At 37.9% G+C, this 26,486-nt stretch overlaps 1 protein-coding gene across 31 annotated transcripts in view; it reads left to right on the top strand.

Annotated features, from left to right (window-relative positions):
- The window catches only part of KLHL32 (kelch like family member 32), a 152,445-nt gene that overhangs the window by 39,540 nt on the left and 86,419 nt on the right, over positions 1-26,486 (top strand). For 30 of the 31 annotated variants that reach the window (XR_006166375.1, XR_006166374.1, XR_006166376.1 and 27 more), the window contains one exon: positions 16,246-16,353. Coding sequence is in view for 27 of the 31 variants with exons in the window: in XM_042802930.1 (XP_042658864.1) it covers positions 16,246-16,353 (108 nt within the window). In the remaining 4 variants the exon portion in view is untranslated. The other variant, XM_042802934.1, reaches the window with a different exon arrangement.

The raw sequence follows: 26,486 nt of genomic DNA, 5'->3' as shown, positions 1-26,486 counted from the left end.
ATCTGTATTCTTCTTGTGAAACCTACCATTTTAGGACAGACCAAGGACTTTGGAAGTGTAAAAATCTGGTAGATTCTGAGCCAACGCTATTTTTCGTGAACTCCTGAGCACATATCTAGTACAGACTTGTTTGGGAGAGTACAGGCTGAAATCCAACATTCTTTTAAGTGTAATAGGAATAATATGTGTTGCATCCATATTATGTAGACTATCATAATGGGTTTGGGAAAATCTGTGTACTGCTTGTAAGGATTCAAGAAAGAGGGCCAAGAAAAACAAGCCTATTTATGAACCTGACTCTTAGGACAAAAATCGTCCTCTAATGCTCGAGCTAGAAAGCTTGTCTGTTAGTTGTTCAGAAGCAGTCATACCTACCCATGTGTGGCTTGGGGCTAGAGAAGAGCTGCAGGTGGAACTGCTGTTCATCTGGAAATTGGACACATGCCTGACACACTTAACAGATCAGCTACAAGATGCAGATGGACAATTGTAGACATGTCAGGTGAACATCCCAAAGGTGGCAAACCATGCACCCTATTACGATTGCTTTCATCCTTTCCTGCTTATCTTTGTTCTCACAGACGATTACTGATATGAAAATTGAAACATTTTCCATGAAATATTATGCTGTCTTTCTGCTGCCATCATGATTTATGCACAACTGGTAATATCATAGCTATTTGCCATCTCTCATTTACTTATACATCCTTGCCATCATCATACTCTTAACATTCTTCCCCACAGTCTGAGAAAACGTAAGACTTTTGACCAATGGATTTCTTGTCTTTGCTGTACTAATTCATATTGACCTGTGCCGTTTTCTGTTACCAATGCCCTAACATAGAAGCAGTTCCCAATTGCCCTACAAAACTTAAATACAGGATATATAGTATTCTTATTTACTGTCATACCAGCAGTTTTCCTGCCTAAGAAGTTTGGTAAAGATGTCTCTTTTAAATATGCTTAATACTGAGATAAAACTATTTTGTCCCCTTCTTAACTCTCTTTTTAATCTCTCTTGGGTGTTTTTGTTTTATTTTCGTTGCTTTGTTTTTGTTCTGTTTTTTTTTTTGTTGTTGTTGTTGTTGTTGGGTTTTTTTGTTTGTTTGGTTGGTTGGTTGGTTTTTTTTTAAATGCATTCTTCCTATGTAAGAATACTAACTTCAAACTTGGGAAGAAATATAGTCCTACTAGTGGTTCCAGACCTGCAGTTATTGACATCATAATGTTCACTACCATATGATGATGCTGTAAGAAATCTAAAGACTATTTAAGCATGCCATCTAACTGTTTAGCACTATGTTTTAATTCTTCTACACATGAAGTCAGCCAAATGTGTCACAATACACATGGTTCTGAGTGACACCAACAATGCAGAAGATATCTGAAGATTCATAGTAGTGTAGTGTTGTGAACATGTTACTTATATACCGCCTGTTGAGAAATGAGAACTCAGTGCTGTTTGCTTTTCATTAGGAAAAAAAAAACCTTACCTAAAATAAGAGGAGTCCTGGAAAAAAATACTTGAAAAGTTGTACTCCTAGCATAATGTAAAGGTTTAAATACAAATTAGAGTATTGTTACTAATTATTCAGTAATCCACTTACAGTTGAATGTCAAGAAAACAGTGCATTCCTTCACTTCTTAAAATATTGTTTGATGTAGGCATTGTCAATAGTTTTACTAAGTTTTAATCAAATTGTTGGAAATAATGTAACATGGGCAGATGTGAGGTGGCTTCTGTAATATTTATCTGAACAAACTTTTTTTACTTCTGAAGTATACTCAAAAATGGTTTGCAAATGTTTTAAAGCTTTTTTAATATATACTTTAATATTCTTTAAAAGTGGACAAAGTAAGGGAGTGTATCTGGGTTACCTTACTTTGTTCATCCTTATCTTTGCAAATAATGAATTTTGGTTCTGTGAGGCTCTGAAGCAATCTTCCTTTGCTGCAGACAGAATTCCCACAGCTCAGCAATGTGAGTTCTATCAAAAACATCTACAAGAATTTTCTCTTTTCTGAATTCTATCTTCAAATGCCCATCAGTTCTTATGCTGTCCGAGTAAATGTGCTTCTGTTGCAATTCTCATAGTATGTAAATGAATTAATTGCAATTCTGCCACTGCTGAATGGTAGACAATATGGTTACGTGTTCTCTGAGCTATTCTCTTGATTATTTTTTTTCTTTTTTGAAGTCCCTAGATAATAAGTGTGTGCACCATGAATAAGTATGGCAGAATCAACTTTGCAGTTAGTGAGATAGGACATAGGAGACTGTGGCTCATTGTCATGAATTAAATTAGTGTTACAACAACATATAGTGTTTGGTTACTACTTAATTGATGCATTTTCTCGGTTTAAAAGCAGGACAGAAAGGAGTCACTGCAGCTGTGTTCCTGTAATTGCCAGTTTTCTTTACTGTCATCTTTGCTTGCTCCAGGCTACCTCAGTTCAATTTTGCAGTGCTGCTATAACAAGTGTTCTGAAGCTGGGCTGGGCTCAGCTGCAGTTTCTGTGTTGCTGAGTGTCTGCCCATGGAAAGCCAATTTATTGGGGTAGGTCTGTGGTAGAGAAGTGTTTCACACCTGTTTTCTTCTCAGTTCCTGTAAGTCTGTTGAAGTCTTATGTTTTAGAACATTGTTGGATGCAGTAGACACTCTTCTATATTTTGCAGTCTCCATCACTATCTTCCTACACAACCACAGGAGACATTAAAGCTCTTATTCTGTGGGTGTAGTGAAGCTGAAGACACCAGAGTGAATTATTTGGGCAGTGTATCAATTTTTGTGTTCAGTAAGTGGGACCGTCATACCATTTTAATAACATGAGAAGTATCCAAAGAAATAGGCAAGACTGCTGGAGAGTTAAAAACACAATCCATATGTTGCACTTGTACATATAGCTGGTGTTAGGATGTTTTAACACTATTGAAATAGTGGTTTTTCTTTTGGAAGCTCCCTCAGGGTTTCTTCCATTCCCCCTCATTTATATAAGACGACCACCATCACAGTGCACACGCTTTTGCCTTTTGTGTTGTACATCATGCTTGTTGGAAATTTGAGAGGAAATATCTTTAAACAAATTATTCAATTGCTTCATTGTCAACAGTGTAATTTTTTTACACCTTGCTTTCATTTTAGTAGACTGAAATGCGATATTGGCTAGTTGAATTCATGTCACTGTAGGCCTTCATCTAGTAAAAGGTTGGATGTAAGCAGTGGAACCCCTACATTTCACTGTCCTGAACAGCTTTGTAAAATGCTGATGGCTGCTTATCTTTAAAAGGGCAAGAGTTAATCTGCCTGAGTCAACTTGTTCTCGAATTTAGACATCTAAAACTTCTCTAAGTCCCAATCTACTCTTAACTGGATGGCATACTGTGCAAGTGATGAATGAATTAGACTGCCTCTCGATTTACTACTTAATAGGTAATGCCCCCAAAAAAGGAGATGCCCTTAACAGCATTGGGTGGGAACGTAAGAATGGTCACACTGTGTTGGATTGTTGCTTTAGCAGTAGCTGTTCGTGATGTCTGGAGAAAAAGAGTAAATCCAGAATAAGTGTATGTGGTGTGTCCCTGAGAATTCTCCAGCTGCTTTCAGCTCAGGGGCATTTCCTCAGCAGGGTGTGATTCCTGTTTATTCAGCAGTCCTAAATAGGGCTCTCATCAAAGCTTGTTCCCATTGAGTCTGTGTAAGATTTCTCATCCATTGTGTTCTTGAACAAGGTGGGTCACTGCCTGTTGCGTGAAGAACTACTTTTTGTTTGTTCTGCATCTGATTTCCACCAGTTTCACCTATTCCTCCTAGTTCTTCCGTTGGAAAAGACAATGAATCATCAGTTCCTAGGTATTCTTCTCAGGGTACTCAATCATCTCTTTTCCAGGTTGGAAATTTCTAACATTCAGATGCTACTCAAATGGAAGCGGTTCTATGTGCTTGATGATGCCTTTTGCCCTTCTCTGAAGATTTTACAGCTCTAGTATATCTTTCGTGAGATGAGGGTAAAAGAATTGCATGCAGGAATAGGCAAAGCATAGATTTTTTTGCTTGGGCATAGGGTTGATTTCTGTTTTGTTCTCTCTTGCGTAAAAATTTCTAAGCTTTGATTTTTTTTTTTTATTTTTTTTTATACAATTGATGAGTACAAGGATGATTTTTTTTCCCGAAACTCTCATATGCTAATTTTATAGCAGCCATTTTAGAAGCCAGACACTCATCTCATACATTCCTTTTACAGTTTATCAGATTTTGCCCACGTCCTGCCTACCTTGCTTTGCCTCAACGGACTTTCTAGCTGCACTGCTTTCATCCTTTTCCAGATCTTCTCTGGGTATGTAAGCAACCCAGACTGAGGTGCTCCCCTGGAATTGTCACTCCCTGTGAAAACTGGCTTGCTTTTTTCTTGTTTGCTGTTTTATGTATTCAGTCACTTATTTATCCACGCAAAGATCTCTCCTCTTTTCTCTCTTGCCTAATTTGCCTTGAAGGCCTTTGTCAAAAGCTTATTGTGAATCCACTTTGTGGAAAAGGAAAGGTTAGATCCCAGCATAACATACTCTTCACCAGTAGGCTGCAGCTATTACTTTTATATGTATAAAACCAATTTTATGTTTGTATGTGCCTGTGTGCAAAAATCAAATTACTGGTTGCCATCTCCTCAGACATGTGGAGCATTCTTAGCTACTGATGAAATAACCTGACCTTCCAAGGTCATAGGGTGCCAGCTAGACAAATATGTAACAAATGTATACAAAGCCCATTTGAAAACCAAATTACTGAATATTAGAACGCCTTATGAAATGTCCATCTGCGTTTTCCGAAGTTCTCGTACCTGGCACGTAAGGATCTACCTTGCCAGAGTTAGATTTCAACCAAAAAAGAGTAGCTGTCAAGCTGATAGAATTTATGGGAATAATTAAATTGATGTCATTGTGGTCTGTTAGTTTGGAGGGGGTTGGTTTGTGAGACATGGAGAGTCACAGGATAAGTGAGCACAGTCAAATGTAGACTATTAAAAATAATATTAATAGATGATTTTACAGGCATTTGTTCTGTAGGAGATAGCTGATGGAGGGCAGAGCTCAGCTGATGATGGAAACTACTGTGACAAATGACTGCAATATTAACATAAGCTTGGTTAGTCAAGTCATTCTTCTTTTATTTAGCAAATTCTTGGTGTTTAATTACATGTGTAGATTTTTATCAGTAAAAGGATTTTGAAAACTGAGGAAAAGTGGTGAGCTGGTTTTATTCTTTTGCCTGTATAAAATAACTTAATAAATATGTTGGTGGAAATTAAAAGTAGTTCTTCAGCAAAATTGTGCTATAATCTTAATAGAAAACAGAATTTAAAACAATAATGGAAAACAGGATTTTTTTGAAAGATATGAAGGGTACCTAGTTCAAATCCTCATAAAATGGACCAGGTATGAAAGGTATCTAGCACAAACCCTCATAGAATGAACCATTTCAAGTTTCAACATTAGGTTTCTCACATAACATTTATGCTTTTGCAGTTACACTGAAGAATATAAGATAATAGTCATAGTTTTCTATTGGTTGGAACATTTGGATGTCAGTGTCTAATGACATTTACATCACATTATAAATGGCTTCTTAAGAAGCTAATTATAATAACTAAGATTATGTTACTCTAGTTCTGTTAGATTAAGCATGGCTGTACAACTGTTTAGTTATAGCCCATATGCACTGAGCTGGGGAATTTGTTTTGATGGTACTGTATGAAGTATGCTTTTAAAAATAAGCCCCTTAAAGATATCAAAATTTTGATCATGATTTTTCCTGCGAAATGGTATCACAAGAGGCTTTGCCTCCCTGAATGAAATGTATTGTGGTAATTAAAGTGCTAGTTCAAGAGCTGAGTTTTAATCCAGTTTTATTTTGGGCTTGCTTTTGATATCACTTGCTAAAATCATCAAAGGACACGAACAATAGGCTTATGCATTCACTGGGAAGCATTAAACCAATTTAAGCCAAAATTTGCAAATGTGACTCATACTTTTCTGTGCTTGACTGGAGATGCTGGAAAAAAAAAATCTGGTTTCCGTTATGCTTCTCCCCTTATATTCCAAAAGGCAGACCTGCTCTAAGAGTGTTGTTAGGACAGACTGTACACTACTGTAGATTAATGCAGTGCTTTACATGACACTGTCCTTACAATTTAGTTTTCTTGCTTCTGACACAAAGAAAACAATAATTTTGGTTTTTAGGACCACCTGTGATTAATTTATTTTGAAATATTGGCACTAATAAGGTTACTGTAGATGTAGTAGTTCACTGCTAGTATTTTTTTTTTATTCTGATAGAGGGTTGCACATGAAAATTGTAGAATAGTTTATACAGCACAACTTAGACTACTTTTGAACATAGATGGTCTTAGTGATGCAGCAACTCATTAGGAGCAGTATGTTACAATCTGTCCTTTTTCCCTTGTGTCTTAAATTATGCTTGTGCATTTAAGCAGAAATTTGGGGAAGACATAGTACACTGACTATTAAACTATGGCTATCAAAACATGAATTAGGTTTGATGCAGGTTCAGCCAAGAATGTAACTTGTTAGCAACAAATGCTTATATTTTTCATTTTGACTGGGAGTAAAGACGCTATGCCTTGTTACAACCAAGAAAATTACTTTGTTCTTACTGGGTTACTCCCCAGAAAAATGTGCACTATGCAAACAGGAGAAAAATAGGACATCCTTAGGGCCTCTAAACATTAGGTTAGCTCTTTTCTTAAGTTTTCATTACTTATTTCTGAAGATACTAAGGAAGTAATATGTTTTTGTATTAACGTGCATTGCATATACAGTTGATTTGGTAAGCTCTTAAGGGTTGTGTAATCATGTGTCACTGTCTGGCACTGTGATGTATTAAAATAAACACCAAAGGTTCAGTGGAATTTGCTTTGCTAACAGTAATATGTGAGACTCCAGTACTGTGCATAAAACTGTATATTTTGTTGCTCAGTTTTTCTTTTATTTATTCTAATTTCTTTAACTGTACATTCCCTTAAACTGTGAATGATAGCTGACCTTTTCATTTTAGAGGATTTATTTTAGTTGCATGGCAAATGATTAAAAAACAATATTTAGGTAGATTTCACTGAGCAGGTAAATTACTGCAGGATCAGTTATCAGTGATTGATGTTATGTGACATTTTATCTGGTAATTTATATGGAACTTATTCAGAAGAATCATGTAATGAGCCTCTTAATCATATTTCATGCAGTTGGTTTTGATGGATATGTTTTTCAGTGTGCAAGAGATTCCAGAGGACATAGCTGATGATTGATTTAGAATAGACAGGCTTAAACTGGAAGGAAAACAAAGCAAAATATAACATGCTAGTTGTGAGAATAACAAAACACATTTTTACATGCAGTAAGGAAACATTCACATATTCAATTGGTTATTTGGATAAGTAAATATTACATATGTAGAACATAGTTGATATTTGATGTGGACATTGCTGTCTGTCAAAGCAATATTTTGACTCCTGTTAATACATTCTGAACACTTTTTTTGTTGTTGTTGTGATAGATGAAAACACCAAAGAGGAAATAATACTGCTTATGTAATGAAAGTTTAGAACATATAAACGTTAATTCAGGAGTAGTACAACAAAAGGGATTAATAGATTATTTATTTATTTACTATGACTGTTACACTAACTATGAGTTGTTATTTCAGTACAAACTGTGAAGGAGAATGTTTTGGCCTGGAAGAGTTTATAGTCCAAATACATAAGATAGTCTCAGGACTGGATACTTAGACCCATATACAGATAGGCTTAAGTCCCAAATCAGAAAGAATGTACGGCTGAGCTGTTCCATTGATACCAGTAAGATTTTTTACAGGCTTAAAATTACATGTGAAATAAAAAAAATCTTGAGTTATCACATTATAACTGAGTCCCCAGAGCAATGTAAGAAATTGATCCAAGAACTCTGGAAGTGTTAGTTTACTTTCTCTTTAGCTTTTCTGATGCATGAGATGAGAAATATGATCAATTTCCTGTAAAGAAAAAGGTGTGAAACAGGTGAATACAGAAGCAAGTGCATATACTGTAGGAATTGAATTTGAGTAAAACACTGCATTTAATGAAGGTGCCTATCTATTTTAAAATAATTTTAAAAAGAACTCGAGCAATATCATTGTGGACTTGTGGGGGCAGAAATTTTAGATGACAATTCTGCTTTTGTAAAATAGTAAAACAATGCTAGATAGTGTTAGTTACTTTAAAAATTCAGTTCAAAAAGATAAATAGCGAAGGAAAACATTGGTGCTTTCACTGATCAGTTATTTATCAAGTAGTTTGCTAGACAGACAGAATAGATATTCACTCACTTTCAAAATTGTTGTAGTGGCTTTTTTTCCCAGCTATAAATATATATGAAGTTATCTTGTTTTCTTCAGATGAGTTTCTGAATTGGGTGGAAAAAAGATAAATAAATAGTTAATGTGACTACCAAACAAGTTTAGAGCATTTTAATTTTCTCCTATAATGCTCGGCATCAGTAACAAGAGGCTGGGTGAGATGGCATACCTAAGGTTTAATTTATAGTAAGACTGATGAGAATTTTTTCTCATAACATTTGACCAAAGTGCTTACAATATAGTCAATAGTTAGTAGGGAAAGTAGGAGTGAATATTTAACACAGAGCTCTGTACTGACTTAGAGATGAGAAAGCTCGTGTGCCTTGAGCTTAACTTGCTATTAGTTCATCTTGACTTCTGGATGTTCATCTTTTTTGAGTGTGGTGCAATGAAAGGAACTACAAGAATGCTAGTTTGTCCTGTGCCAACTTTCCACTCTCCTTATCTGGTGGTGATTGTGAGGAAGTCCAGCAAATGCTTATGCACTTTACAGTAGAGAATGTGTCATATTTCTGGACAGCCACACAAGAACAACAGCTGAAGGTAAGGGCAAGCTCTTCCACATCAGCTGCAAAAGCTTTCAACTGCTAGAGTCAAGGATGAAAGGTGACAGGGTGAGCTGAGTGGGAGGTGAACTGAGTTGAGATATTTGCATTGTGTTGTGTAAAACAAGCTTGGCCTTGCTAAAACCCTATGAACATCACATGAATGAAGCTTTTAATGGAGGTGATTCTAAAGTATCCCAGGATTTTATTATTGTGCTTACTCTCTACTGCGAAGTCTGTGGTCGAACAAGAATTTGTGTAGGACAGAGCTATGCATTGGTGGGGAGATCCAAATGTTCATTTTTGTATTGTAGTGGACTTGGAACTAGTGCTGCTGGTAGTTTTCTAAACAACGTTTGAGAAAACAGAGAGAGGAAATTTGGAAATGTTGCTCTTTGGGTTACTGTAGATTGCTGCAGCAGACTCAGCTTACTTCCTGATTTTTGAAAGCTTAGAAAAATGGATAATGGTGAATGTGGCTTCAGAATCTTGCGGAGGGTGCTTTGAGATATTTTAGACATAACTGCTATGCCCTGGAACCTAGGATTATTTTACTTCTAGAAGAGCCAGGGTATTTCTTGAAGGCAGTAATTTAAATGGTCATTTGCTCATGTCCCATTTGGAACATATCAGGAAAGTAGATGTAGCAGAAGTAAGGGATGAATATAAAAAGGTCAAGATAGGTCAAGATAGACAGCATTTTGTGTGGATTCAGCCTCTCATAATTGGTGATCTGTAACCTTTTTTTTTTTAAAGACCCACTCACCTAAGGCTTTTAAAGTAATGACTTTACATGAGTTCAGAGAAGTGAAAGAAAACTCTGGGGTTTTGTATATAGTAATTTGTCACAGGAAACAAACTTACAGGAGCAGACATTTCTCAGTTTTTATTATTGCTGTCCCTGTAGGTTTCATTCCAGAAATACTCATCTTGAGAAGTTCTTCTGTTCTCCTAAAATGAATACTCTAAGAAGATGCAATTCACTCTTATCTCTTCAACTTTCATTCTTCAGTTCACTTAACCCTTTACTCTTAGGATTAAAGTTTTCACCTCTTTTAGGCATCTAGGCTAGGCTGTTTAGGTTCCCTCTACAGTTAAGAGTAGAAGGCATATTTCATCCCACTAAGTTATGTAAATTGGTGTCTAAACATGCCTATTTCTATCTATTGATTATCCAGAAAACACTTTTTACTTCTTTTTGTTATACAGCTACCTAACTTCAGATACGCTTATTACAGGTCCTGATAACAATTTCCTCTCCTTTTGTCTCAATTTTACAGGTATATTACCAGTTTCTCTTCTATACAGTATTCACCCAATGTATCATATTATTGTTCATTTGGTGACTTTATTAATTTCCTTTAAACATCTCTTAAACGTTTTATGTAGATTTAAATTAGAATCCAGTGGTTACCTCAGTGTTCAAATTTTATCTTATTTTTTAACTCCCAGCAGAAATCTTATAAAAGCTCAAGAGTAAGAATTCCAATTTGTTTCCCCAGGTCATAGCAGTAAGTTACTTACAATTTTGGTCGCTATTTTTTTAAAAAGAAGCATAACCATTTGTTCTTTTTATATTCATTTACCTGTCTCCTGAGGTTGCATATGTTTTGATTCTGTTTCTTACCTTTAAAAGGCCACTAAGTTGCATGGATTTCACTGAAAGAGTTTACCTGTGTAAAATAATGTACAACTTGGTTAAGTTGTTATGTGATGACATACTGCTTCCTATGCCTGACATGCCTGTAAGATTGATGTGCACAAATGAGATCAAGCTCATTACTCTCATGGACATGAAACACCTGAGTATGTAAGAAAATTACTCAAAGGCAAGGAAGAATTTGGTACTTCACCATTCCAACAGTGAGCAATTTGTATTTTGGGGATTTTGAATATCATCTTGTGTTTCTCTGACCCCACTGTCTGTTCTTAAAGTTGTATGTTGTGAAGGAGTCTGTACAAGTTGCTGCAGTGCTGCCTGAGTGATAAAATCAATGTATCTAGACATTTTTTTGGTCTCATTTTTACTTACTTTAACAGTAATACATTATTCTAATTTGGTGGTGTTGTACACCCATCTTGCATTTTGCTTTTGAAAGCTAAGCAGCAGCAAAAGCCGTGCATGGAAAGTTAGACCCAATGGCTCTGCTAAACATCTTTTACTCAGGCTGCTTTGCGGGGTTACATCAGATCTGATCACATGTGAGCCTAGTCACCCTGTTGTTCTGTGCCATTTAGTTTTGAGCTCTTGTCGTTTTTGTGTTCTATATTTATGAAGAAACACGTTTATAAAGGTGGGTTCAAGATAGGACTGGAATGGGGAAGAATTCCCCTTTATGATCACGAGCAAAAGGCAGACTCGTTAGGGGAAGAAAAATAGAACATACATTTATTACAGACACTAACAACACATAACAGAGTAGGACAGTAAGAAGCATTGCCACACCTTGAGAACACCTTCCCCCCACCCCTCCCTTCTTCCCGGGCTCAGCTCTGCTCCCGATATCTCTACCTCCTCCCCCAGTGACACAGGGGCAGGGAATGGGGGGTGCAGTCAGCGCTGCCACTTTCCTTATCTTCGGTGAGGGGAGTGTCCAAAACTTGTTCCTCCTGCTCCATTGTGGTCCCCCTCTCACAGCAGACAGTCCTCCACAAACTTTCTCCAACATGAATTCCTCCCATGGGCCGCAGCGTTCCCCACACTGCTCCGTCATGGGTCACTAACTTCCTCCGACTGGAGTCCCTCCCACGGCTGCAGCCCTTCCCGAGCTGCTCCGGCGTGGGACACCCCCACATGCTGCAATCCTCCCAGCGCTGAATTACAGCAGCGGGGCTGCCTTTTCCCATGAGACCCCGGCCTTCTTCGGGCACAGCACCTTGATCATGCAAGCAGAAGCCACAGGCCATAAATCAGTGTCTGCTCCACCGTAGGTCTTCATGGGTGGCGGGGGGGGGCGCCCTGCTCTCTCACCACAGGATACAGGGGGGTCTCTGCTCCGGCACACCTCCCCCCTCCTTTCTTCCTCCGTTCCTCCACTGACCTTGGTGTTCATGCAGCTGCAGCAACTCCTCCTCACAAGTCCCACTGCTCGTCACCACGTCCCTTCTTAAATACGTTATTGCAGAGGCGCAGCCGATTGGCTCAATTTCCCAAACAGAAGTGGAGCTGACGTGGAGCTGGGGGAGCTTCGAGACGCTTCTCACAGGGGGCTGCCCCGATAGCCCCCTCCCCTGCCACCAAAAAACTCCACCACTCACTCAACCCAGGACATTTGTTTATTTTTATCCAAAGATTATGTGCTTTTTCTTTTTCCCTTGGAAATAGTTCTCTAGCTCTGTTTCTGTTTCAGGCCAAGATTAGAAGAAGAAATGGAAGGTCGAATCTTCCCTTTCTCTTTTTACAGCTAATAAAGTGTCTGCTGGCCGCACAAAAATGAGGCCATCCTAATTTGTAGCTTAAACAAGTGTGAGCTCAGGTGGAATTCCACAAATGGAATATATCCATTTGTGGCATGATGTTGAAACTTGAATTTTGGAGCAGTTGCCACAGAATAGCAAGTGGATTGGGTTTTCTTTTGGGGAATTGGTTTACTTAAGTAAAATCTTGACTTAAAACAGCAGAATTTAAACAATCACTTTATTTCCCGCAATGTTGGCTTATTGGCTGATTGGATGGCAGAATAAGACCTGGATATTTAAAGGAACTGGATGAAAAGATAGGTCCTCTCACCAGTGGGTTTTATTATAAAAGGGATCTTTGGTTAACATATTGGCAATTTGTAGTGCCCAATGTCATGATGGTTATGGAGCAGAAATGATTCATTTTCAAAGAGATTTTATTTTGTCCAAGCAGAAGTATTTTAAAATTATGATATATTAGCATTATTGAAATAAATTAATAATTAAAATAATTAACATTTCATGCTTAGCCAAATTTGGTAACTTTTCTGGTAAGTTTGACTTTGAATTGTGTACTTGTCCAAATATTTTATATTTCATTGTTTTTCTTGTCTGTCACTTGTACATCCACCTGAGGTGTTTATACTATTGCCTTGTTTTTAATGTACGCAAGGGAAAGATAAAGTAGGCTACTAGCCTTGCATTAAAAGCATGACTGATAGATCTATTTAAGCTCACAAAACCTCAGAGCATTTTCAGAGATGCATCTGAAACCAGAGTTTGACAGCCCACCTGTAACTCATTCTCCAGGTATTGGTGAAGTCTCAAGCCAGAATTCAATGATCCATATGTTTCTACAGTTAAAACTACCCTATTCAAGTACAGCAGTGCAAATGAAAGACTGAATTTGAGCTCAATTTCTGCCTATGATTGAACAGATTTTTTTCATGCTGGATTAAACCTTTAAACTCTCAGGATGAGAAGGAAATTTGCCTGCTGGTGAAGGCAGCGTGGATCACTGAGCAGTACTGGGTTCGTCTGTGCGGGGGACTACTTTCCCGGAGGCTAATCCAGTTCAGCTGAATGTGAACTGTCTGAGGACTATTGCAGACCTTATCTTTCCCCCCTGAAAAGCAGATGTATTTCATGCTCAGTATCAAAAACTTGACAGAATACTTAGAGGATAGTATGAGAGAAAATGTACTCCATATAGCAGATGGCATGCAAAGCCATAGTCCTATGGCTTACTGACAGCTACAGTTCTGATAGCCCATTGCACTATTAGACTCTGCCTGTACCAGTAAATAAGGTGGATAAGGGCTTGTTTTCTGGCCCTAACAGTGACTGGCACAGCATGGCTTGTGTCCATATGGCTAAACCTTCTCTGCTCTGCAAACAAGTTGGCTTCATCCATTCTGTCTACTGGGAACAGCCATGGCTTGAGTTACCCTCTGAACCATAGCCTGGGTGTTGCCTGGGAGAGTCCTAGTTGGCAGGGCACCAGTGCTCTGCTGGAATCTCTTCGTTAAATGCTGTGGATCATTATGGACAGTGACTGAGTTAGTGAACTCATCTGGATCAGGCCACTAAGTTAGATGTAGTAATAAACCCTGTGTAAGGACCATGTTGGAATCTGATACAGTCTAATAGTCTCCTAAAGGTAAATTTAATTAGTCTACAAAGAAGAACTCTACCAGTTCTTTATGGAAGTGATTCATGGTCTACAGATGAGATTCAGTTAAGTGTTTCTCTGTAAACTTAACCCACTGTGTGGGACATCAGCCCTTGATCAGAATAGAAACTTTATTAGTAACCACACTGTCTTTTGATGGTTCCTATGTACAGGTAGGCAGTGTACAGACGGTTGCTGCAGCACAGTCAGAGAACGCAGAGCATGCGAGATTTTGTATCACTGAGCCTTTCTGCAGGCAGTCTGTGATGGAACTGAGTGTGCGAATCTACCTTGATGTAGACAGGTGTTGCTTTGGGGTTTTATTCTCTTCATTCCGGAATTGGTGCGTGAAACTAATATTACCCAAAAAGTTTATTTCATAGTGAATTTCTGAGAAGAGAAGCTTGTCTCTTCCAGACATAAAATGCAGATCAGCTTTTGCACGGAGCTGGTGGCTGATGGATACCTTGCAGTTCCTGGCAAGCCCTGAAACCTCAGAGTAGCTATCCAAGCTCATTTGATACATCTAAATGACAATGAAAAGTCCAACTCTGATTACATTTTTAACAGAATTAGAAAAGTGTCTGAACTTGTTAGAACATTTTTTTTTTCTATCTAGGTATATTTCATGGCTGTGTCGTACTACATTTGTCTGGTAAACCTTTTAAACTATTTTATGCTTCTTTTCTGTTGTCAGTTTGCAAGAAACCCTGATATCACTTTACTGAAATAGAAATTGCAAAAATACAAGGACTGACCATGTGATAAATGTCACTCTTACTTATTTTATGATTTCCAGGCAACAGATTTATGTCAAATTATGGCATTTTAATGACAAAAATGCTAACATTTTCAGAAGAAATTACTTACTTGCAATAATCACTTGGTTCTTGAAAGAAGCCACTTGGGTCTAGGTGAACACTGTGTGCTGAACTGTTAGAGGGGGTAGGGCTTATTTTTTCCTTTAAATTCCGCAGTGCTTGGTGGACAGGTTGTGCATATGAAATCCAGTGTGTTTGTTGACTGCCTCGGCTTCTGCAGATACCAGCCAGAGTAGAGACAGAAGTAGCAGAGGGTATGTTCATAAGAAGTACTTCTTTACTGGAGTTCTCCAAGATGAAGTCTCGTAGCCTCCATAGAGGTATTAAGTTTGGCACAAAACCTACTGGGGATAAGTTTAGATTCTCTTTAGCAATGACAGATGGTAAAACTGTTCAGTTTATTTGTTCTCAGTTTACTGTCTAACGACTGTGAGTGGTATATTTTGTTAAAAAATGTGTGGGTGAGTGACAAAGAATGGAGAATGGGACTGGTAAGAGGGGGAAAGGAGTTGTAAGTAGGGGTACTGCAGCAGGAGTGCAGGCTGGGAGGGAAGAGTGAGGGACAAAGATAGGAGTCTAAGCTCAACAGAAATGGGAATAAAAAGATTCCTACATGGATCCAGAGGCTGAGTATGGTTGCTTCAGTCCAGGGAGGCACTGAAGACTGATGATCTGGGAAGTAAGACTGGATGAAAAGGACTGTTGCTCTCCTCAGTGTTATTTTCAGAGAAGTTCCATAGCACCTAGCCAATCTTCAGTTGAGGTTTTACAATCTGAGAAACTGGGGCAGTAACAAGTAAGGGGAGGTTGCAGGTTTAAGTGACTGCATTCTCCTCATTCAATAACTGGAGTATTATATTGTTCACATTCTGGTCTGAGATGCTTATTGGGAAACGATTGTTTATGAAAGATGCTGTGTTAATTGACCCTTCTTCTCACAGAAGTAACTGTGTATGGCTTATTGTTTCTACCTATATATAATGATATTATATATAAGTATTATTTCTAGAGGTGCTTACGTAGATGACTTTTTTTCCCTGAGTCCAATTATTTATCTTTTTTTATTTAATAATACCTTAGTGTGTGGCTGTTCCTATTGATTTCACCTGAATTACTTAGTTAAGAAGTATATGTACACGGACCAAAGGGATTTGTTTCAGCTTTTCCAGAATAAGTTTTTGTATTTCTTTATTAATAAAAGGGCTCAGTTGCAAGATTGATTGCGATGGGGTTAGTATTGAAAACTCAGTATAGATCTAATTCTTGCAAGTCTGTTGCCATTTAGAATTCTTATCCGAGGAAAAACAAAGGGTAGTGAAGGTGGAAAAATCAATCCTCCTCCTCTTCTTGGACCCTCCACTGGGCATTGTTTTTGATGGTTAATAACATTTCTTTTCTTTTCATAGGCAATGTTCAGTCTCTGCATGGTTGAAAGCGAAGCTGATGAGGTGAATTTGCATGGTGTCACAAGCCTTGGTTTAAAACAAGCCCTGGACTTTGCATATACTGGACAGGTATTGTACAGTTCTTCAAATTAAGAGACACAAACGAAAGCAAACTGCAATAAAAGCTGAAGATGCCCTTTACAGAGGTACTAGAAATTATTTTTCTTGTGCACTGCCCAGTACAAGGTCTTTTGATTTAACAGATCTTACCTTTTATAGACTGTTGTTTGTTTTTTGGTTTTTTTTTTTTTTTTTTTTTCTTTAGAGGGATTGTCTAATAAAAACAATGTTTATATGAACTGTTGCCAGGTAGTGAACTATGTAGGACTTTTATGCCCCTTTTATGGTGGCCTGGCAGTCCATGAAAACGTAATGTGAGTTGATTCTGCATGCTAAATTAAATGTAAAGAAAGGAAAAATACCCTAAGTGTTTTTCCAATAATAAATATTTATAAACTTTACTGTGTGTGACAAATTATATAATCGAGGGGAAAAGTAGTCTCTTATTCTCTGGACAGATACAGTCCAAGCATCTTTGTAAATACTTATAGGTACCATACGTCTCTATTTTAGCACTTTTTATGGTAGCAGGTTATATATCACATTATGTTACTTGAGCAAGTGCAGAGTGAAGCTCCTCTTCCCTCTGCCCACCACCCAGAAAAACCCCACAAAGTATATGTGGCCTGCCATATCTCTGCACTGCATGTGTGGACCGTGTTGCTGTATGACTTCATCTCAGTTCAGAGTTCATGGATAGTGAGCTCAGAACACCCAGCTATTTTTGCTTTGCGCTCTAAAATTCTAGATAACCAAATTATTTCTGGAGATGTTGCTACAATAGTTGAATCCATTGATATATATTTATTTGTTAATTTTGAAAAGGAAAGCTTAAATCCATATCACGTTATTCTGGAAGAGTTGTCGGGTTGTACAAATTTAAGGCATCTGTTTCCATGCTGTGGATTGAGTATATGTCCTTAATTTTTTTCAAAGAGAATTAAATTGAAATAAGGAAAGAAGATTTTTACCTGTTTTAAAGGAGCCATTTTCATCACCAGCCCATGCAACAATTATACTTTAACATTGGCGATAGAGATTAGCACTTGAAATTTCTGTGTCTCTGTTATGGAAAACATTTATTCAATGATTTCTTTGATATAAATGGGAAACAGAGACGCCATGCTGTGTTACTGAATTGGCTGAAGGTCTTGGTACATGACTTGCCATTGGTATGCTTTTTGTTCTTTCAACTGAAATTTTTGATAGATAAAATTCAATCTCTCCTGTGCAGTTGAGCACCTGTATCATCTTAGTCATCTGGAATTATAGGTCAGTTATTCTGAAGAGGAAACTCTTTTTGCTGAATGGAAGTATCTTCTGAGAAGACCAGTTGTAATTGATTTCTGTTTTACTCATCCTGTCTGCTGCGAGTAGAGATATACTCCCCTATCTTTCAGCGAAATTCAATGTCTAATAAACCTGTGTAAAATACATTAAGAACCTTGAAAGGATGGATTTAGCATTTATGCAAGTCAACAACCCACCCCACATTGCTTCCAGGATAGTATCCTCAAGTCCCTAGGAAATAACATGTGCCTTCTATCCTTGATCCCTTAGAGACTTTTGAGTCCTTAATTTTCGGTTATAATTTACTTTGAATAAATGAGTGAGCTTATCAAGTTAAATATAGATGTGCATATATGTACACTTGCTCATATATATATATATATATATATATATAAATAAAAGTGATTATAAAGCAAAGCTTGCTCTGTCATGTCTGTTGGATACACCAAGTACTTCTCTGAAGCACAGAGAAACAAGAAGGGTTCTGTAGAGAGTTCTTTTAAAAAGATGCCTTTTGAAGCATAACTCAATGGTATGTAGGCCTGAAAATTAGCAGTGTTGAATTTTCCCTTTTGCCCTTGAAATTCTCTTCTGGCACTGGGTTTACATGTATTGAGCATTGCTTATGTACTGACTCAGGCTGACAGAATCTCAGTGAGTGTTTCAAGGAAGTGAGTGGGAGTAATCCACAAAGGCTATTAATAAATAACTGGATTACTGCATGTTTATATCAGAAAGAGTTCTGAAAACAGAATCATCTTTAGTCTGGGTCTGCAAACTCTTTGATTTAGAAAACAAACAAAATATTTCTTAGTAACCCCAAAACCGCTCACGCCAATTACAAACTTAGATTGCTCTGAAAGTGGAGGTAACAAGAAATGATCTGATGTGCTGCTTTAAAGTGAAAGCCATGAACTCTATTTTAATTTTTTTTTTTAGCATGTTTGGCCAAAATGTTAATCCACAAAATTGCTGGTTCTTTAGGTAACACTGTGGAACTGACAACAATTTGGGGTCAGTCCTAAGGTATCCATGTCTAAACAGAAAAATACTTAGTTTCAGCTTTCTTGTCTTTATTACTTTAATATTTTGCTAAGCTTGCATGCAACTTGAAGTGTAGTATTTCAAATGTAACTTTCTGTGTAAAATAATATATTGGAGACATCTGGTGGAAATATTTAATACTACATGATGGCAATATTTCATGACTGCAGTTTTTGAAAGTTATCAAAATTAAGAAATTTAATTTTTAGCATGACATTGCAATCTGAAATGAAACTGTCATCTTTACCTCTTTTTAAATTTGAAATATGTCTGTGGACTTGATCTTTCTGTCTACTTAGGCAGATAGTGCCTTATTGCAATTACTGCTGGAAATATTTTGCTTTTAAGGGAAAATGGATTGTTTAACAGAAGAAAAGATTGTTGTAAAACTCAAGTTAAATATAAATAATATCATAATTCCAATTTAGCTAATCCATTACTGTGGTCCCTAATCATCACAAAGAAATAAATGTTCATATAGAAATAAATAAAAACTAACAAAAGTAATAGCAGCAGAATTTGGTTTTGTTCTCTGCATGTAGTCTCTCAGTAATCCTTTCATAATGAAATCTTTGGCAAAAAATGTCTTAAATACATTCCCTCTTGGCCATAGGCATTTTACCATTTAATTCTCATATTCAGAATTTGGAGATACAATACTTTTTCGTGCTGTAGCTGACTCTTTTCTTGTTGTAGCTGGCCTATTCTTTCTTCATAAAAGGGCTGTAAGGTCATTCTCTTTTACTTCACAGCTGGCAGCAATAAGGCAAGGCCAGAGTCTCGGTGACTAGATCACTAACCCTTCCTCCTCACCCAGGCATTTCACAAGTGGTGTATGTGCATTGGAAGGGAGATGGATGAAGTACAATCAATAGAGGAACTATGTATTGTAAGTTATTAATATAGAGAAACAGTTCTTGGTGCAGAGTTTGGAGCTCACAATTCCTTCTGTCAGAGGCTTAACCACTTAGAGAATCATGGGCACTGTTGCTTGATCTTTTTGACTTTCTTTGTTTCTTTTTAACTCTTCTGTTACCAGAAGATCTAATCTCATTTGGAGGAATGGGATAGTCCCTAAATAGGACAGTGTAGTTACTCGTCATTACAAGAAAAGGTGCTTTTGATCCAAAGAAAACCTTGGGCATCTGAAAAGTTTCAGCGCTGAAAACAGGCTCTTATAAACTATAAATGGCTTGAACTGAAATTTTGAGGTTTTTGAATGCTCCTCCAATTTATTTCCAGCAAATGACATCATCTATGTTTATCTCATATACATATGTAAAATCTAAGTGATACCATAATTTGAATCAGCTGACAGGCACTGTGGTATAGTTTCAAGAAAGAAGAATTTGTTGTATTTCCAAAGACAACACAGCAAACCAGCAACTTTATTAGGGCTTAATATCAAGTTCTCCGTGACCAAGCCCTGTTTTCCTAGCTGGCTGTCTTTTTTTTTTTTTTTTTTTTTTCCCCCTAAACTATAATATTTGGTTTCTGTATTAATAGAAATTAAGTTGTCTTCTTAAAGTTACAAAATTATTCTGAATAACCAAAACTGAAAAGAAAGAACCAGTGACGCAGACCTTACATAAGAAATGTTTTATGTTCAGCTCTTTCTCCAAAAGAGAATTTTGGGGTAATTTGTCCTGTCTTCTTAGCCCAAGATTAACACATCCTTACACCCTGCCTATAGAATGTTGAAATGTCTCCTTTTTTTGAAAGCCACATACGAAGTTGCATTTATAATGATTTGAAAATAGGCTTTAAACTTTCTGTTTCACAGCATATTTAACAGATTTTCTTTTACTCGCAAAATGCTAACACAGCAGCAGCCTTTATTAAAGGTAATATCAGTATATTAATCCAGTTACAAATCTAGAACTTAATGGTATTTTCGGATATATTTTTATTTCATGTGCTTGGATTGTTCTCAATACTACTTTAATGCATTATCAATATAAGTCCTACTTAACTACTTCCTTTATTTACTAACTTTACCTTGTATTCAGTTAGTTTAAAAACTGCCATCCGGTGACAGTTGTTATCACTTGACCAGACAGGTTTCATGAACTGGTAGGAATGCCTCCTGGTGATTTTTTTCAAATTCATGCACACAAACCTATGGTTAAAGTATTATTCTACAGCTTCTTTGTGAAATTGTTCTTTCAGCTTAGTTATTTCTTTAACAAAACCCATGAAATACTGAAAGGTCTTCTCAGATTGTAAAGAAATAGTAGAAACAAATATTTTTAGTACAACTATTTTTCCTGGTAATTGTTTTGATTCTTTTATGCAATCTTGGCTTTCATCTCTCATCAAATCCTCCCTTCTTTTGATGGTGATGGATTTTGTGGTGATCAACCAGTATTTTACCTGCCATTTTCAGTTAAGACTGGAGGGAGACAGCTATCAATATCTCAGCACCATTTATTCTGTTAATCCTTTCTAGCTTACTTGTGGATGAGGTGTATTGCAAAGCTGTATTGTGGCGGTTGATTTTCTTGGGTAAGTGGCCTCCTGTGTCCTGTGAGTAGCAGTTCCACTGGTTGCCTTTTGATTAAAATGAATCATAGGGGGTTCAGTTGAGCTGCCTGGCGTCCCCAGCAAAAGTGACTTCAACTATCCTTGTTCTTTTCTACCAGGAACAACATGCCAAGGTCATGGAAAACTGGTGGCAGCAGAGCTATGTCTTACTGTAAATACTTCACATCATTTTTCAATGGAATTTCAAAGCCAAAAATATAAATTCGTTACTTAGTTTTGGACAAGTCGTTTTTTTACTTCTATCAGGAGGATAATCTCGTATCTGTGCCTAGCACGAGGTTAGAGCCTACTAGGTGTTAGGTTCACAGTTCAGCTACAGACTGTCCACAAGTCTTAGAGAGCTTAATTAAAGCTTACAGAGTTTAATTAACTCAGTTTAAGCAGTTTATTGCAAAGAAAGTGAAATGTTGCATGATATTTGCTCTGGATAGGTACATTTTCGTTTAAGCCCAGAGCGCAACTGAGCGCCACACCGCCTCTTGCTCCCTCTCTCCGTTGCCCTCAGGGGGAGGATTATTTACACCCATCCCCTGCTCCAGTGTGGGGTCCCTCCCTTGGGAGACAGTCCCCCGTGGACTTCTCCAACAGGAGTCCTTCCCGAGAGCTGCAGCTCTTGACGAACTGCTCCAGTGTGGGTCCCTCTCACGGGCTGCAGCCCTCCCAGCAACAGGCTGCTCCAGCCCGGGCTGCCCTCAGTCATGGCCGCCTCTGGGCTGGGCCACCTGCTCCACCGTGGACCTTCACGGGCTGCAGGGGGGACAGCCTCCCCTCTCACCACAGGCTGCAGGGGAATATCTGCTCTGGTGCACCTCCTCCTCCTTCAGCTGACCTCAGCGTTTGCACAGGTCTTCCTTCACTCCTCCTCCTCCTCCTCCTCTGCAGGTTCCCCTTCTTAAATATGTTATCACAGAAGCACAGCCACCGTCACTAATTGGCTTGGCCATGGCCAAGGGCAGGTCCGACTTGGAGCCTGGGGAGCTTCGAGGAGCTTCTCACAAGAGCCACCTCTGTAGCCTCTTCCCCCACTACCAAAACCCAACCCCCACCACACACACAAACCCAACACAAGGTATCAAGCTGTGGACAAGACAGCTTCTTGAGAGCTGAAAGTAATCAAAGTAATGAAATGTCTTCCCCAACAATGGTGAATTTGCTTTGTGCCTTACTTATTATAGTGGTATTTACTTAAACTAATGGTACTTACTTCACAATGGTATGAAGCTGCATCAGGGGAAGTTCGGGCTGGACTTTAGGAAAAGGCTCTTCACTGAGAGGGCAGTCAGTCACTGGAACAGGCTCCCCAGGGAAGTGGTCATGGCACCAAGCCTGTCAGAGTTCAGGGAGTGTCTGGATGACACTTACTCACATGATTTCATTTTGGAAATCCTGCAAGTGGCCAGGAGTGGGACTTAGTGATCCTTATGGGTGCCTTCCAACTCAAGATATTTTGTGATTCTATGATTTATATGCTGTGCATTTAACAGAGATTTTAATTTCGTTTTCTGGAAAAATATTATGACATATATCAGAGAAATGCTGGTCATGATTCCTTCTAGCCCTGGCTAATGAGACATCTGGATTCTGTAACAAGCACTGTGGAACATTATGTGCCAGTGTTTTGGGCAATTGCCTCCAGGGGACTAGAACATTCTCTTCCCCACTCACACTTTTTTGAAGCATTGCTTCTCAATGTGTAAGGAGCTCAGGATTCAGCTGAAGCACAAATGAACAGGGAGACAGACAGAAATGCTAACTGGTTGTAAGTGAAATGCAGTCTAAATTGCTCTAAAAGAAAAGTTAGGTTTTTTGATTGCTCTGAAGCACGCAGAATGGTCTCCAGAGTGGAAAAACAAGCGGTACTTTTGTTAGATGCCTGTCTTGTTTGAAATGCTGATCACTGTGAGTAGAATCAAGATGGAATTTTCTTTTGCATCAGACTAGCAGGAATTTAGGATTTTTTTTCTTGTTTTCTGTGTTAAATTCCATATGGTTTACTTTCTAGAATTTTCTGACATGACATTCATATTTCCTTACTGTTACAGCATAATGCTGGTTTATTTTCAGTGTGACTCATCTTACCACCTCACTTATTCCATGGATCCACAAACAGCTGTATGGAAATGAGAAGGAAATATAGGGCTATAAATGAGTAGCTGGAATGAAGGTGATAGAAGTGTATCCTCAATCTCTCCATCTTTGCACGTGCGCAAGGTTTAGCCTCCTTGGGCCTAAAGGAGCTTTAGTTTAGTGTCTTTAAAAGTGTCTGGATGAAATATAATGCCCTGCAGTATACAGGGAATAAATTAAATGACCTGATTGTTCTTTCCAGATAAAAACCTCATGAGACTCTATAGAGGTGATAGTTCATCTGGACTTTACCTTCTCCCTCAGGCTGCAAGCTTCTTTATTGGGAAGGACAGTTTAAGGAGTTGTCTTCTCACTTTCTTTTGTCCCTTACAGCCCTCTTTGCTACAACCATACTTTTTTTTTTTTTTTTTTTTTTTTTTTTTTGGCCTATACTGGTTTTGTTGATTGTATGGGCGTGGGAGGCATTAAAAGAGTAAGAGTATGTTCACAGTCTGGGCAGTGTAGAGGTGAGGCATGAGTAGTTGTTCTTGGGAAAGGATGGTGGTTCATATACTGCTTCTAGCCCAAGAAGTCATAGCAGCTAGTTGCTTTGTGTTGCCAAGAAGTGTCCCAGAGAAAACTGACTGAAGAGAGAGGCAAGACGTGTGATTGCAATTCATCTTTTACATTCTTACCCAGAGACCTAAGACATACTGTGTTTGGAGGGGATGCAGTTTGAGTTGGGAAAGGAAGAGGAAAATCTTGGGAGAGGGGGGAATGAATTCCAGTTTTAGAACTGCTTCCCAGAGTATAGATGTGTACAGGGGGGTGTTGAGGGCCATGTGTAGCTGATGATAGAATTCTCTTTTCTGCCTCAGAAGCAATTCTTGCATTTGCAGAGCAGCTTTCCTCAATATATCAACGAAGCATAAATGGATACATTTCCATATAGATTTAAATTGTATGTCTAAGAATTGTGAATCTAAGAAATTGTGTAATCTGCCTTTCTGGATCTTGTGAACTCAGCATTCTGTTGCAAAAAAACACCAAAGATTTGCATTCTTTCTATCCCTTGGCCTATGGACCTGCCCACAAGAGGGAATGAACTGGATTTAGTGTGTACTCTCTGAAGGGTTTGTGGGATGATGGAGGGTGAAATTGCTACCTTGAAGAATGGAATTCCTGTTTGAAAACAGTCATTGTGTGTGGGAGGAGAAAAATAAATTGACAAAGGAGATCAGTTTGAAAGCGAGCAGTATGTCAGACCTGGTGGCTTGGGAAAATAAATTACACAGTCTATCTGCAAGATCTGTTGATTGTATACAGGGAGAAGGTGGTTAAGCTGATTTTCCTGGGTAGTGTGACAGGGCAGAGAGAAGTTATAATAGAAAATTAACCCTGATAAATAAGGGCTGAATAGAGGATTGATTGTAAAATGCAGCCAGGTGCAATACCTGAATTACAGCTAAATAATCTTGATATAAAAATAGCACAGAAACAAGTCTTAAGATGGCATGTGCCACACAAAGACACATCCTTTACTGATGAAGACTTTATAGTTTGTCTGATGTTGTTGCTTCCAAATTACTCCAAGTTTCTCCCCTGATAATTATGCCTCATAACCCTTAGGTTGAGGATGGAGAAGGGAAAATGATTAAGCTTCTCTCTTTAGTTTTTGTACTAATAATTTGTGATGTATTTTGAAGGTGTGAATCGAAAGTAGATCTTAGTTTTCTTTCTCCTTAATTTTCAATAAACATCGCTCCGAAGACTTCAGAGCTATTGCTTTGAGGGTTAGACAATCAGAGGAGAGTCGATCACTGTGTGTACTTGTGGTGTGCATATGATGGTATTTATGTGTGCTTACTGTTAAGATTCAGCTGGATGGCCTATATATAAACAGCTATTGTGTAATTAAGGAAAATCAAGTAATTCTATTAATGTATAGAAGCTAAGAGGTGTGGAATAATTGTGAATTATGCCAGTTTCAGTAGAAGGAAGACTTGCAATATTTTCTTCCTTCTTTACCTAACCTCTTTTTCTTGTGGGTTTCCCCAGCATGCAGTTTACTGGTGGTGAACATTTAGCATAGATGAATTAGTATTTTTGCCTGTATCCAAATGAATCTTGAATAAAAATTCAGATAGTTCTATTTAAGGCAAAGTCTTGGGAAGAGACAAAATAGACTTTCCTCAGTTGTCTTCGGAAACACAAAGGTGAACGTGTGTTATTTCAGCAGAATAAATCTTGCATGGTATGGTAAAGCTGTAAGAAGTGGAAAACCATGTAAGAAATATCTCTGCCACCTTGAAATTAACTTTGTTGCTGACTTTGTGCAAATCACCTCTAGGTAGTAGCCAGTCACCCTTCTTGCCTCTTGTTCTCATCTCATATTGCTACTAGTTCTATTTGTAAATGGATTGCTGTAGCTTTAAAATACATTAATATTATCACAGTTAAATATAGTTTGTCTACACCTACAAGGTAGTAATCTGCTTAGGGTTCTGGTTCTTTTCATATTCTGTCTTTAACAATGCTAAGCAGGTGGCTGGCACTTAGTAAGTAATATGACATCAGGCAACAACTTCCTCAGAGTAAATGATGTCTGAATAACAAACACTGCAAGGTCTAAACCAGCTTGTCTCATCAATCTGACCTTGAGTTCTCACTTGAAAATATTTGACAATGCTGCTCATATTTTAAAAAATGTGCCTATTGGAGGTATCTTTATAACTGAAATAATTTCTAGCTTTCTATTGAACTACCACTCATCATGCACAGCAACGTCATTAGCACCAACCAAAAACCTGGATTGTGCTGGGCCTGACTCTGATTTTTCATTAAGATCCTTACACGTGTTTCTGGCTAGATAAAGAACTTTTATACAGTATGTAAATTACATATATCTTCACTTAAAATCTAGTATGAATATGTATAGTGATTTGAACAAGCATTAAGCATGTCATACACTGACAGAACACAATATAAATCAGTTCTTGATATAAACAAGGATCAATCCCCTTCTCTTCTGTTCTTATTATATCTATTATATTGGAGATAATTTGCTGTTTTGCTTGGATAAATGCATACATGTTTTTTTCATTTCCCTCAAAAACAGTTCAACTGCAAAAGATGCAGATGAGTGTCTTTCCTTTTGTTTGCCATTCTCCTTATTCCACTGCATTTGAGATGTAGAA

The sequence above is a fragment of the Tyto alba genome, unplaced genomic scaffold (assembly GCF_018691265.1).
Source record: "Tyto alba isolate M040663 unplaced genomic scaffold, T.alba_DEE_v4.0 Super-Scaffold_40, whole genome shotgun sequence".
In the NCBI taxonomy this organism is placed as follows: domain Eukaryota; kingdom Metazoa; phylum Chordata; class Aves; order Strigiformes; family Tytonidae; genus Tyto; species Tyto alba.
The sequence above is the reverse complement of the archived record's forward strand: the minus strand, read 5'-3'. Positions and strand labels throughout refer to the sequence as shown.